Raw genomic sequence first — 14230 nt, forward strand, 5'->3', positions numbered from 1 at the left:
CTGTAAAGTGCGCAGTGCGTGGCATAGGGTTGATACTAAATTAAAAAAAGACTTATAATTATTATGCCTGAAATAGAAGCTAATCAATATTTATCAGGTTAATAACACTCCATGACATTCTGCAAAATCTCTATAACAGATTTACCAAGGATTTTGCCTCTACCAGCCTACCAGGTTACTTTTCTGAGATGTTTCATTGCAGAGGAAGGTTTATTCTTCTTGTGTACAAAATACTGGTTTGAAGTGAATGATTTATTTGTCTTAAATCAAATGGCCCTGGGAACTAAGCAGTTTGCCTTACCTGACTAAGCACATGGAATTGTTATCTTGTCAGTTTCTCCATTGTAGTGCAAAATAGTATCAACTGCTCAGGTTAGCATGAAAATGCGGCCTTTGTGAAGGCCCTGTGAATCTCTGGTGCTCATATGTAATTGTCCCACAATTGAAATCTTGAAGACCCACCAAGTGCTAAAGAGACCTAATTGTGTCCACAATAACTTGGGGACTGGGCCAGAGTCTCACTGTCCTTCAGTCATTGTCTTTAATTACTAGGCAATCACATTTCCTGGACAAATTTCTTGTATTAGCTTGTGAATTGCTGCCTTGTTAAAATGTTCCCCAGAATTTCTGGGGACAGATAATAGATAGAAATCATTTTCTAATTATACAGACTTCCTGGAATTGAAACTCACCATTGATTTTATTTCAAACCACAAAATTAGCATCCCATTAAATATAGTATATAAACAGCCACAAAGGCAGACCAAACCATCATCCACTTACCTACTCCTTCACTTCTTGTCCTCCACCTTGGAAAAAAGGTAAGAATTTCAGCTATAAATTTGACATATCCCCTCTTCACCTTTATATCAAACTAGGTTGAGATATATGAAGAAAATAATTGCTTAAAATATAGTCTTTGATATAAGGGTATTTATGGTAGTGTTGACACTATTTTCAACACTTAGGTTAAAAAAATAGAAGTACCTATAAAGACTGGTAGAAATTATAACAACTAAATAGCTTTATGAGTTTAAGAAAATGTCGTAACGATTACTATTTTTTTAGTACAAGGCTAATTAACAGGCTATATTAAAAGATCTCTTTCTTGAATTAAATCTCTTCTAATTTGATTAAACATACCACAGCCATAAAATAAAATATATTTAAATTATTGTTTGGCAATATGAATAACTATGGGAAAGCTTTATCCAACAGGTAGTCTGTGGAGGGAACATATTGAGTCAAGAAGTTGCAGCGGTTGTATGGGAACATGTGCTACTTGCAATGTTTACAAGTGACTTGTTTAGAAGAAGAGTGGATTTGGCAAACTTGTTTAGAACATCCAACTTCCCACTTCATCATTTAGTTTATAATATTTCAAAATAATATTAAAATATACACCTGAAATATAGAATTAAGTTAAAAAGAAACTGTTTTGTTCTGTAAAAAAATTCTAGATGAAATAGAGACGACCTGGGTAGAAAAAGGAAAGAGAAGATTTAAAGGAAGAGTAACTTAGAATATATTAGTTAATAATGAAGTTCTGGCTTAAAAATTGATATATAAAATACTAATTATAAAATAAAGAAAATTCAATGCCATCTTCCCTACATGTAATGATCTATAATAGAGCACTATCTTCTTTTTTTTGAGTACTGACAATAAAAAATTATTTGGAAACTTATGGAGGCCTTACATGAAGTAAAATTAATAAAGAATTATATAGCACCCATCAGAAAAATCGAGAAAAAATTTTTTTCCTTAATAAAGAGCTTTTAAATATTGGAAAGGACATTTTGCAGATGAATTAGGGACTTTTTTCCTGAAATGTTTTTAGTTCAGAAATTTAGTTTAAAAATCTGGGCTTGAAGATGATGTGTCGAGGGATATTGTTATTTTTTACAAGAAATTAAAGAAATGCAACAAAATCAAGCATTTAGCACATTTTGGTCAAAGGTGTTAACGTATATTTTATGTTATGCTGCCAGAACCTGACCCTTTGGTAAGTCACCAAGAGGTCAGAGAGAAAAAATGAAGCATAGTTTATGATCTCTAAAGTTATGTGGCTCAAATGAGAAGAGACATCATTAGGTGTGTGGGGATGAAGATCAAGGAGTGGGTAGAAATGGGAAGAAACAAACCAACCAGTCCCAGACAACATCTGGATTAGCGGAACAAACAAAGGAAATGCTCAAATGAAAATCTCAGTCTTATTAGAAATTAGGAGATATGATTAAACCAAATATTCATAGAAATCATTTAGTTTAGTAACGGTAAGACAAAAATAAAATAAGATCTTCTTTTTGTATAGATCTTTTTTGATCAGTTTTCTTCCAAAACAACTGAGACTCCATCAGGGTTGAGACCTTAATATTTTATTAACTGCTGTAATCCCACCATATAAACAGTGCCTGGCAATAAAAGGTGCTAAATAAGTATTTTTGAGAAAATAAATCAATTAATAAATTTTCTGCAAATATTTATGTTTTTTCTGTCTTTCAAAAAAAAAAAACCCTATAGGACTGTGAATGAGATGAAACAGAGTGAGGTAGGGTAGAGCTGACACCTGAAAAAATCTGAATGACTGGCAAAGAAGTATGAAATTCACATGTAAGGGTAAAGAGTCATAGTAGATTCTAAATTTGTTTGTATGATAAAACTTCTGCTAGTACTTTTTTCTAAAACACAGATATTTTTGTTATATGTTTTCTTTGGTTTCTTTAAAAGGAAAGTGAAGAGACCTTACCTAAATAAGAAAATAGATTGACTAATATATTACCATTCTCTCGTTTCCGCATTCACAGGACTCAGCCATGAAGATCCTCATCCTTGCCTGCCTGGTGGCTCTCGCTCTTGCAAGGGAGGTAAGAAAATCTCTAACTAATTAAGACATAGTGGACTATCTGCCTATGTGTAGAGGATAAAATCACCAACATTTTAAATGTACAAATAAAGCAAAATTTCAACAGAATTTTTTCTGACTGCTAAGAAAATAATTTACATTCACCCTCTACTTCAACAGTGCTTTGTGCGGCCGCAAACCTGGGTCAAATGCTTTCTACACCACTGTGCCACTAGTCCCTAAGGGCAAAGTAAATAAACCAATAAGCAACAGACAAAACAAGAAGGCAAATTATGAAAACCACAAAAAAGAGTAATGTTGCTCAAATACAGTTGCATTCATGTGCAACCTAGATAAATACATCTTATTCCAATGATGAAATATAGGTATCTTTTACCCTAGGGCACTGGGCCGTATTCTACCTGTGTCTATCCAAAGACATCCAGAGGGTGGAGTATGAGGCAGTCATCATAATCATAAACATATTCACATGCAATAAAAGTGTTTAATGCAAATTAAAATATCTTCTTTTCTGTTACTCATCAAAAACTGTTCTTCATGCAGGTAAAACAAAAATGTATCTATAAAAACTTACTAAATATAAAAAACATAAAAACACTTACCTTTCAAATCTCTCAAAAGACATATTTTTCTGAAGTTTGTGAGAGTTGTGCATAAAGAAAATGAAAATTAAGTAGGAAAAATGTTTCATAAAGAACTAGCTATAGAAACTAAAATGATATTTTTGTTCTTTATAGAAGGAAGAGCTCAATGTATCCAGTGAGGTAAGATATTTTTATTCAGAGAAAATTTTCCAGCCATAAAATAGTAACATTCTCCAATGACCTAGGAGAAGGTGGTTGTTGACTTTTTCTTTTTCGTTTTTTCTTTACAGACTGTAGAAAGCCTTTCAAGCAACGAACCAGATTCAAGCAGTGAGGTAAGATTGTGTTTATTTGGAGGCAATTTCTTAGTTTTGGAAGAGTAAAATGCTGTGCTGTCTTTCTATTGTGTTACATTAGGGCAGTGATGCCAATGCAGCTATGTCCTGACATATAAATTCCGATGTAAACTGCCATTATATCTGTTTAAAGACAGAACAAATGTCTAGAGGATTCAGTATTCTAGCACTTTCTAAGTTGGCTTGTGACGTGAAATTGTGTCACTGTACCCTCTTTTTTTAAAATGAACTGTACAGTTCTGTTTTCTCTCTTGAGCTCTCTCTGCACTGACCTCATTCATTGTTTTGACATTTAATAAGTGCCTTCTGTGCATCAGACATTGACTAGGAGCTGTGGTACAAACTGAAAAGAGAGATGCCCATAGTATAGAGCTTGCAAAGTAGTGGGTGGGTAGACATGCAAATAGTGCATTTTGCAATTACAATAGTCACTTTGGTAAATAACAGGCAGTGAAACAGAGTAGTCCTAAATCTGCCTGGAGAGTCAGGTAGATATTTACCCTTCATCATTCTTTTTGGGTCTGTCATCACCTGTTAGTTAAATGGTACGTTAGTATACCTTGTCTCTTCACAAAGGTAATCAGATTCTTAGGAGAGGTATTTTTTTCTTATAATTCATTTGAATTTTAAATGTAACAAGCAAATTGAGAATTATTAAAAGGATGTATCAAGGGTTATTATAAGGTATTATCAATGAATATTATTCTCTGAGAATCAGATGGGATATTAGAGATCATTTGTTGTCATAGGAAGGGAGTATGGTAATAGAGAGAAATTAACATCTATTAAATGCTCCTTTTTGTATTATGTTTACCAGTTGTCTTCTCTCTCTTGACTGCATTCATCTGTGTTTCTTTTATACAAGAGGCTTATACAGTACCTATTAATTTCAGCAATTATCCTGAGTTTTTAATGATGTTATCAAACAAGGTGTCTGCATTAACACATTAAATGCCTTCATTTAATAAGAACTGTTAAATAAGAATTGACAAATAAGAATTGTTCATTAAGGGGCCGGCCAGGGGACAAGAGGTGAAGTTCGCACTCTCGGCGGCTTTGGAGGCCCAGGGTTTCACCAATTCGAGCCTGAGTGCAGACATCACACAGCTCATCAAGCCATGCTGAGGCAGCATCCCACATAGCAGAACCAGAAGGACCTACAACTACAATATACAACTATGTACTGGGGGTATTTGGGGAGAAGAAGAAGGAAGAAAAAAAGAAGACTGGCAACAGATGTTAGCTCAGGTGCCAATCTTTAGAGAAAAAAAAGAAAAGAATTGTTCATTAAAACTAAACCTCATTTTATTTTTACTTTTCTGAAGGAATCAATTACACACATCAACAAGGTAAAATCTTTGTATTAAGAGTACATGTTTTCAAAGTTTCCTACATTTAAATTTTACAGATGATAACATTTCTTTATATGTGATTTTTTCTTTAGGAGAAACTTCAGAAATTTAAACATGAGGGACAGCAGCAAAGAGAGGTAATTTGTTCATGATGAGTACATTTCTAAAATTATTATGAAATACAACACAGAAAAATATATGTATACGTTCAGTCTGAAGAATGGTAATAACATAGATGACAGTGTAAGAAATTATTTATATATATAAAAATATGTTTTTGACATAAACGCATTTTTTAACCTCATAATCAACTTCCAGATTATAGAATAAATACCTAACAATAACTGTTGATTTATTCATTTTACCAATGGTATGCCTGTTTTCAATAAACATTAATAGAAACATTTCTAAGTTGTGGACTAGGTTCCTCTTATTCTCAAGACGGATATGCCGATGAAAGACAATAGAGAAGTAAATGGCACAAATCCGAATTTGATAATTTATCAGCTGTGTAACCTTGCCCCAAGTCTCTGTGTATTTCAATTTCTTCATCTGTAAATGGAAAATATTCATAACCCACATAGGATTAATGAGCTGACGCACAGTGAATACTCAAAGATTTCACATTAACATTTGCTAGGATTTCTATCAACATTTATGAATACACGAAGTTCTTAAAAGTATTTCCATTCCACAGCTGAGAGACATGAGGTACAAAACAATTGAATATACAGTTGTGTGACAATATCACAGAGTTATTAAATAGCAGAGCTTGTTTAAAAATAAGGATATTCTTGGACAACATAAAATTGCTTATTTAATTAAATTACTTGTGATAAAATACTTATCTAACTTGAATATTTCAGCTTCTCTGTTTTATCAATGAAGTTGAATTGTTTGGTACCTACATCAAATATTTTCTAAGTCCAAATGAACTTACAAATTGATACCTCTTGAAAGACTCAAAATAACTACCTCTTCCAAGGGAAGTAGTAATAGAAGTTGGCCGGGTTTAAGTAACTTCTTGAATTAAACCACAAATTCAGACTTATTTTTCATTAAAATGAAAATGAACCTTGGAGTTATCCCTCTAAGTCCTTTTAAACAGATTTCCCTTCATTATATAAAAATGGTTTGGTGTATTATCAACACGTTATGGTGAAAATCCATGCCTTCTAGAAGACGATAGTACAGCTATGCAGGCAACTCAGGAAAAGGTGTAACAAGTCTTGAAATGCCCAAACATTGATTTCAGTTTGGTTTGTGGATTCACCTATGAAGGGAGTGGGTTAAGGAGAAATCCATCTATGAGCATTTTACTTAGTAGCCTTCACATGACCCAAAATAATTCCTTAAGCAAGATAAGTAAAAGATTATCTTTCTCTCTTTTCACTCAATTATGATTGTTCAGAAGAGGGGAAGTTAATTCATCATGAATGACAATTATAGCTAAATCATGGACTCAAAGATTCTTTTTTCTTTTTTCCAGGTTGAACGCCAGGATAAAATCAGCCGCTTTGTCCAGCCACAGCCTGTAGTCTATCCTTATGCTGAGCCAGTCCCTTACGCTGTCGTTCCACAAAGCATCCTGCCTCTGGCTCAGCCTCCTATACTGCCTTTCCTTCAGCCCGAAATAATGGAAGTCTCCCAAGCTAAGGAGACCATCCTTCCTAAGCGCAAAGTGATGCCCTTCCTCAAATCTCCAATAGTGCCCTTTTCTGAACGCCAAATCTTGAATCCCACTAATGGTGAAAATCTGCGCCTTCCTGTGCATCTGATCCAGCCTTTCATGCACCAGGTCCCCCAGTCTCTTCTTCAGACTCTGATGCTTCCTTCTCAGCCTGTGCTATCTCCTCCTCAGTCTAAAGTCGCACCTTTTCCTCAGCCTGTGGTGCCCTACCCTCAGAGAGATACACCTGTCCAAGCTTTTCTGCTGTACCAGGACCCTCGACTTGGCCCCACTGGGGAGTTAGACCCTGCGACTCAACCAATTGTTGCAGTTCACAACCCCGTTATTGTAAGTCCAAATTTACTAACTCTGCTATTTCGCTCAAGATGTGTACATGATATTAGAATAAGTAAATAATAGTTCTAGAATGAAAGAGCAAATGAATAGTGAGTAGATCCAAAATGCACATAGTTTAGATCAGTGATTCTCAACAACTAGCTACACAATAAAATAAGCTGGAGAACTTTAATTTTTTTTTCAAAATCCCAACATCGAAGACTACGCACAGAGATTCTGATATAATTGTTCTGATTTTCTGTGTAGAGGAAACTGAGCATTGGGAAGAAATGATTTCTGAAATTCTGATTTAATAGGTCTGTTGAGAATTTAGATAAAGAGGATTAAGGCTTACTAAAGCCAGAATTAAATTTAATAATCTAATTGGGCTTGAAATAAGGAAGGTTTATTATTTTCTACACTTTTGAAGTGTTCCTTGTGTACTTCTATTCCCCACACGCCGTATTCACATCTTCTTGTTTTTTTTTTGAGGAAGATTAGCCCTGACCTAACATCTGCTGCCAATCCTCCGCTTTTAGCTGAGGAAGACTGGCCCTGAGCTAACGTCTGTACCCATCTTCCTCTACTTTATATGTGGGACGCCTGCGATAGCATGGCTTGCCCCACGGTGCCGTGTCCGCACCTGGGATCTGAACCAGGGAACCCAGGGCTGACCAAGTGGAATGTGCACACTTAACCGCTGCACCATTGGGCCAGCCACTCACATCTTCTTTTTGACACATGCACATATCAGGGCAAATGATTGAGATGTTTATTTCATTGATCATAGAATTCTTTGGGAGAGTGCTCTTGCCAAAAAGTGAATGCGTATTTATTTATTTTGTATTTTTTTATTTTTAAGGTCTAAGAAAATTTCAAAGTTAATGTTTTGTCCTCATGTTTGGTAAGCTTCGGGAGTTGAGAGGTTAAACTGATCATTTTTGTGGTTAATACCTTTTCACATTTCATTCTCTTGGATAAGCCCAAGGTAGTGGCAAACTCCATCAGTATACCAGCTTACTTATTAATTATCAATGTGCTGTGCACATCTCTACAGTTGGCTGTTATTTACTGACCTGAAATTATGTATCTCTTGTATTTCAAATAATTTTAAATTTTAATTATGTGCTATTGACAGATTTGATTGGTTTACTTGCAAGTGCCTCTAAGCACTTTCAAGTGCTTATGCTTGAGTAGCCTCATTTTTAGGAAAAACTGAAAATAGTTTCTTCTACTTTTAAGTAATTATGTTTGATGTTTTAATATCTAAAGATCAGCTTGCATTCTCTTTTCTAACTTAGGCTTTATAAACTTTGATTGTTTTTATCTCATTTAAAATTTACATGTTGTCTTTTAATTTACTAGTCAAAATAAAATTAATTAGTTCACATATGAGGGTTAAAAATGGGAGAGAATATAGCTTTGGTATTCTTGCAAATCCCTTTGTGCTCATGATAGACTAGACGTTTCCCCAAAACAATTCTATGTGAGCTTATGTTTGATCCTAGAGGAACTTTATCATGCCTCCAAGGTAGGGCACAAATTGGTGCATTTGTAATAAAATTTCTCATAGGAATTAGTCACACCAAAATTACAAATGAGGAGAGAAAAACAGCTATATTATATAACGTAACTAATTCTATATTTTTTCTCTATTTCACAGAATTGACTGCGACTGGAAATGTGGCATCTTTCCAATCTGTGTATCACTTACCAAAAATTAATAATTTTTAAATTAATCTACATGGAAAAAATGAAAATGCATTCCTTTATTTATTTTATGTATTATACAGCATTCATCTTAATTTGAATTTGACTCATAAACTCAACATTTTCCAAATTTTAATTCAACTAATACTATAGAATTTCAATTTTGATTTGGAAAAACCATAAACCTATCAAAAAAATGTATAAAAATAATTTCTAGAATTGTTCTTATTATTTTTTAAGAATCTATTTCCTAACCAGTCATTTCAATAAATTAATCCTTTAAGCATATTTAAGTTTTCCTGTCTTTATTATAATTTTTCAAACCTAATTGGCCTCTCTAATGTCAATTTAAGATGTTGTGCTAAAAATAGTCATGAGAAAAATGAAATTGAATAGAGTGCTTTGAATTGAATATGAAAGGATATCAAAAAATGGAGGAAAAGATAAAGTGATCATACACTGTGTTTGCTCTAGAAAATCTTGGTTTACACCTATTCTTCCAATTAAACTATTACATCTGTGCCTTTCACTCTCAAAAGTACCTAGAATTGAACGTTAAATTTTATGGTTGGCCCAGAAAGAAAAGCTTCCAGTGTGATATCTGATTCACAGCTCTGCAACATGGTAGCTAAGTGGTGCTGTGAAAGTTGCTCAATCTTTCAGAACTTCAGTTTCCACATTTACAGTCAATTCAAAGGGTTTTATTGAAGTTTTCTTGTGATTAATGCACTCTACAGTACACGATAAATGTTCCCTGTTGCTCCACTTTGTTGACTCCACTTATGCCAGAGCAGAAATAGCCAGTATCACAATCAGAATGAACTGGGTTACGTGGTTTTAGATGGTAGTGCCCAAGACAGTAAGACTTATATGAAGCTCTGATATCCTTTGTCTCTGACTGTGGAGAAACTTTTATCGTGTTTTGTTGTCCCTCTCCAACTCCCACACTTGTAGACTTGATTCCATCCCCTTGAGTTTACATAATGACTCGTTTTTAGCAATTATTCCATCTTTCCTGCATCCTCAATGTTTTCTTCACTTCAAGATGAAGTGCAAGCCAAACTTATGCTATAATCTCTCCCATCTTTAAAGAAAAAATTCCAACCTTAACAGTATACCTCCAAACCCCATTTGGGTCTTTAGGTTACTTTATGGCAACTCTCATAGAAGTATCCATACTGCTGTTTCCATTATCTCATATGCTATTGTCTTATTAACCTGCTCCCATCAAGCTTTTGTCCCTATGGAAACAATTTCTTTCAAGGTTACCAACAACTTTCATCTTGTTAATCTGTGTTCATTGTACCCGACCTGTCAGTGCTATTTGGTAGAGTTGATTATCTCCTCTTTTTTGAAATATCATACTTCTCTGCATTTGAAATCCTAAACTTGTTAATCCCTTGGTTTCTCTCTTAACTCACTAGCCGCTTCTTTGTAGTCTCCCTTCTGGCATTTCCTTTTCCAAACCTTTAAAGGTTGGAGTACCCTAGGAGTTAGCCTTGCTCTGGCTGATATTGTTTAGTTCCATGGCTTTAAGTCCATCCATAGGCTAAGAGCTTCTAAATGTATATCTCCAAACTTACTTCTTTCCTGAACTCCAAACTCATGCACTCAACTTGTTTTCTTGGCCTCCACACCTGAGTATCTAATTACTGTTTCAAACCCAGAATGGCCAAGTATAACACTTCATTTGGATCTGGTGTCTGACTTGCCTAAATTTAATTGGGCATATTTCAGTAAGAAAGACAACTGATACGGTAGTATGTAGGCAACAGACTTACTTGAATAGGCGCTTCACCAAAAGAGGCTATCTTAATAGCCAATAAACATATGAAAAGGTGATCAAAATCATTAGTCCTCAGAAAAATGCAAATTAAAGCTAGCAAAGAACGTCATGATACAATCGCCAGAATGACTAAAATGAAAAAAACTGGCAATATCGAGTTTGCAAAAACAAACAAACAGAAGGAATGCTAAGCAATGCTCATGTAAATATAAACTGGCACAAACACCTTGGAAAATTGTGTGAATCTTTGTCAGAGATAAACCAGCGGTTCCACTCTTAGGTATATAGCCAACAGAAACACATATATGAGCGCCCAGAGATACGTACCCAATGTTCTTAACAGCATAATTGTTTTTTTTGGGGGGGGAGGGCTGGGAAGATTAGCCCTGAGCTAACATCTGCTGCCAATCCTCCTCTTTTTTGGGCTGAGGAAGACTGGCCCTGAGCTAACATCTGTGCCCATCTTCCTCCACTTTATATGTGGGATGCCTACCACAGCATGGCTTGTCAAGTGGTGCTACGTCTCTACCCAGGATCCCTCAACCTGGGTGAAGAGTACTTTGTGATAATTCATTTTGATGTGTGTGCTTTTCTATATGTATGTCTGTTGCTTTAAAATTTTAAATGTAGATTACATTTAAAATCATGTGCTTCTTCTTCAGTGTCTTGCCCACCTGATTCTTTTTCTCTGTGGGTGGGGCTTTACCAACGCAGAATCACCTCTTTGCTTCTGGACTTGAATGTAATTCCATACTAAGACATAGGGTCTGTTTTCCTCAGAAGCTGTGGAATGGCTGGATAATGCTACTATGAAATGCACCAGTAGGGGTGACAGTTGAAATATGAGAAGTATGAGATGGCAGCGAACTTGAGGGTTAATTCCTGCTTCATTTTCTTCTCTGTATAGTATTCAGAGGTACAGTTCTTCTGCGCAGATGGTGCTAATGACATAATACTCACCTTAAGTTTCTGATTGCTGAAATGATTCAGAGGACTCAAATGGTTTATCCCAGCAGAACAGCTTTATTACAGACAAAGGACAAAGTACAGCAACAGCAGGAGAAGGATATGCATTAAAAGAGGTGCTTGGATCTCAGGAGCAAATTTGTCTTCCATCTGCTTTGGAACACAGGCTATGCTTTCACTCCAGGTCTTAATGATTAACGGAGGGCTTGCAAAGCACCTCAGCACCAGGAAGCTCAAAACTACTTGTTGTGAGGTTTTCTTACAATAAGCTAGTCATGTAGGCATATTTTAGCTACATCACCAATCTTAACCATGAAAACCACTCCCACTTCATCCTGCCACCTCTAGATTTCACTGAATCCTGGTGCAAACCATCTGCAATTGTTACCAAACCATCCTGACTGCCTGATACATTCTGCCCAAAGCAACTCATGGACATATGGTTATAGAAGATCATTTATCTTTAGTTACTAAATACCATAGTGTTGCCAAGGGTTAGTTACTCTGGAAACAAGCATACAGTCAACCCAGACCAGCTGAGATTAACCAATGTTACGCATAGCCTTTCTAGAGAAATCTTGTGTGCTGATAAAGCATAGCTGCTGGATATCCTCCAATTTGTAATGAAATGGCCCTTGCACTGCCTTACATCTTCCTTTACTTCCATTTACTTAGGGTGCATACGTACACATAATTGATAATTGCTTCCAAGCAAACTTCAATAAACCATCAATCCAAAAGGAGCCGAAGTTGTAGAAATTTACAAATATTACATATACACAAAGTAAATAAACTACAAGATATTGTGACAAAGTTGATATTGACTTTAATGAAATACTTCAACATGACAGAATGTATTTTCTCTAACTATTATCAACTGGATTTAAGAAATGTCTGGTTCTTTGAGAGAATCAATTTGAAATCCAATTTAAGTATACTGCAAAAATATTGAATTTTCTGCATAAATGAGTATAGTGAGTGGAATTTTGTCCAGTCAAAAGACATCTTCAAGTCCTAACCCTGCTCCTGTGAAAGTGACCTTGTTTGAAAATGGGGAGTTTGTAGATGTAATCAAGTTAATATAAGGTCACACTGGACTAGATTGGGCCCTAAAGCCAATGACTGCTGTCCTTACAAAAAAGAGGAAATTTGGAAATTTTTGGAAAAAAGGGAGGAAAGATGGCCATGTGAATGATAGCGGCTCAACACAAGGTTGACATAAGGGAAGCCATATTGTAGAAAAGAAACTATATTGTAACTTTAAATGACCTCTGACTAACTAACTCAGACATGCTCTGTAGATTTTGTGGCCCCTGCCAGCTGCTTTAAGATGACAACTTTTGTTCTTTTGAGTTCCTTAGGATGTGATGACCCCTGGGCAGAGAACCTATGCTGATACTCATCGTCAATGACAACTGAAAGATCAGGGTATAGGGCAGCTGCTCCCTTCTCTGATGCATATTCAGTAAAACAAAGGACTCTCAGGAACTGGGACCAGATGTCTGCCCCACCCACAGACCAGCCACCTCCCCAACCTGGAGACCAGCCCCCAATGTAAGTGGCCTGTAGTCTTTGTTCTGTGAGATGGTTCTTTTGGACATGAGTTGGCCATCTTCCCTCTTGCTAGGAAGCTGTAATAAAGTCTTTTCTCTCCTACCACCTTGCCTCCTGACTACTGCCATGTCTTGCAGCGGGCAGATGAGCCCACTTGGGCGGTAACATGAAGATAGAAGCAGAAACCGGAGTGATGCAGTTACAAGATGCAGCCAAAAATTAAGGAAAGCCAAGGATTGTTGGCAATCACTAGAAGCTAGGAATAGGTAAGGGAGACTCTCTAGAGCCTTCAGAGGAAGCATGGCCCTACCAACATATTGATTTCAGACTCGTAGCCTCCAGACTGAGAGAGAATGCATTTCTGCTGTTTTAAGTCCAATTTGTGGCACTTTGTTAAAGCAGTCCTGGGAAACTAATACAATGAAGCATACAGATTTTGGTTACATTTTGTTCAAAAGTTAGTTAAAATCTTTGATCAAATCATTTAACAGATGGAGAACTAAAAAGTTTCTGATTTACTGAAATTATTGAAAGTAAAGCTTACAAATGGGAAAACATTGAAATTTACTCCCCAAGGGAGAAAGTTTTTAAAAATAATCAAAGCTCAAATAAAGTATGTCATGATTCTATGTTAATGGATCTTTCACTGCTTATGGCCATAGAGCTTAATTTTTTTTTTTTTTTTGAGAATGATTAACCCTGAGATAACGTCTACTGCCAATCCTCCTCTTTTAGCTGAGGAAGACTGGCCCTGAGCTAATGTCCGTGCCCATCTTCCTCTACTTTATATATGGGACACCTACCTCAGCATGGCTCGTCCACACCCAGGAACCCTGGGTCGCCAAAGTGGAACATGCAAACTTAACTGCTGTGCCACCAGGTTCGTCCCCAAGAGCTTACATTTTTGAAGAAAAAAAAAATCTAGGATTGAATTTTTGAATTACACAATTAATGTCTTAGTTCAGGCTTCCATAACAAAATACTATAGACTGAATGGCTTCAACAACAAATATTTATTTCCCACAATTCTGGAATCTGGCCATCCAAGATC

The 14230-nt window shown here is 35.9% G+C and overlaps 1 protein-coding gene across 4 annotated transcripts; it reads left to right on the forward strand.

Annotated features, from left to right (window-relative positions):
* Positions 1–772: 772 nt before the first annotated feature.
* Positions 773–9161, forward strand: CSN2 (casein beta). Of its 4 annotated transcripts, XM_070261648.1 has the most exons (9): positions 787–821; positions 2808–2867; positions 3604–3630; positions 3741–3785; positions 5132–5155; positions 5251–5295; positions 6648–7175; positions 8026–8067; positions 8827–9161. In XM_070261648.1, exons 2-8 carry the CDS (start codon positions 2817–2819, stop codon positions 8029–8031), a joined length of 726 nt encoding a protein of 241 aa, XP_070117749.1. In that variant the 5' UTR covers positions 787–821; positions 2808–2816; the 3' UTR covers positions 8032–8067; positions 8827–9161.
* The last annotated feature ends 5069 nt before the right edge of the window (positions 9162–14230 follow it).

Source organism: Equus caballus, chromosome 3, assembly GCF_041296265.1.
Source record: "Equus caballus isolate H_3958 breed thoroughbred chromosome 3, TB-T2T, whole genome shotgun sequence".
Classification (NCBI taxonomy): Eukaryota; Metazoa; Chordata; class Mammalia; order Perissodactyla; family Equidae; genus Equus; species Equus caballus.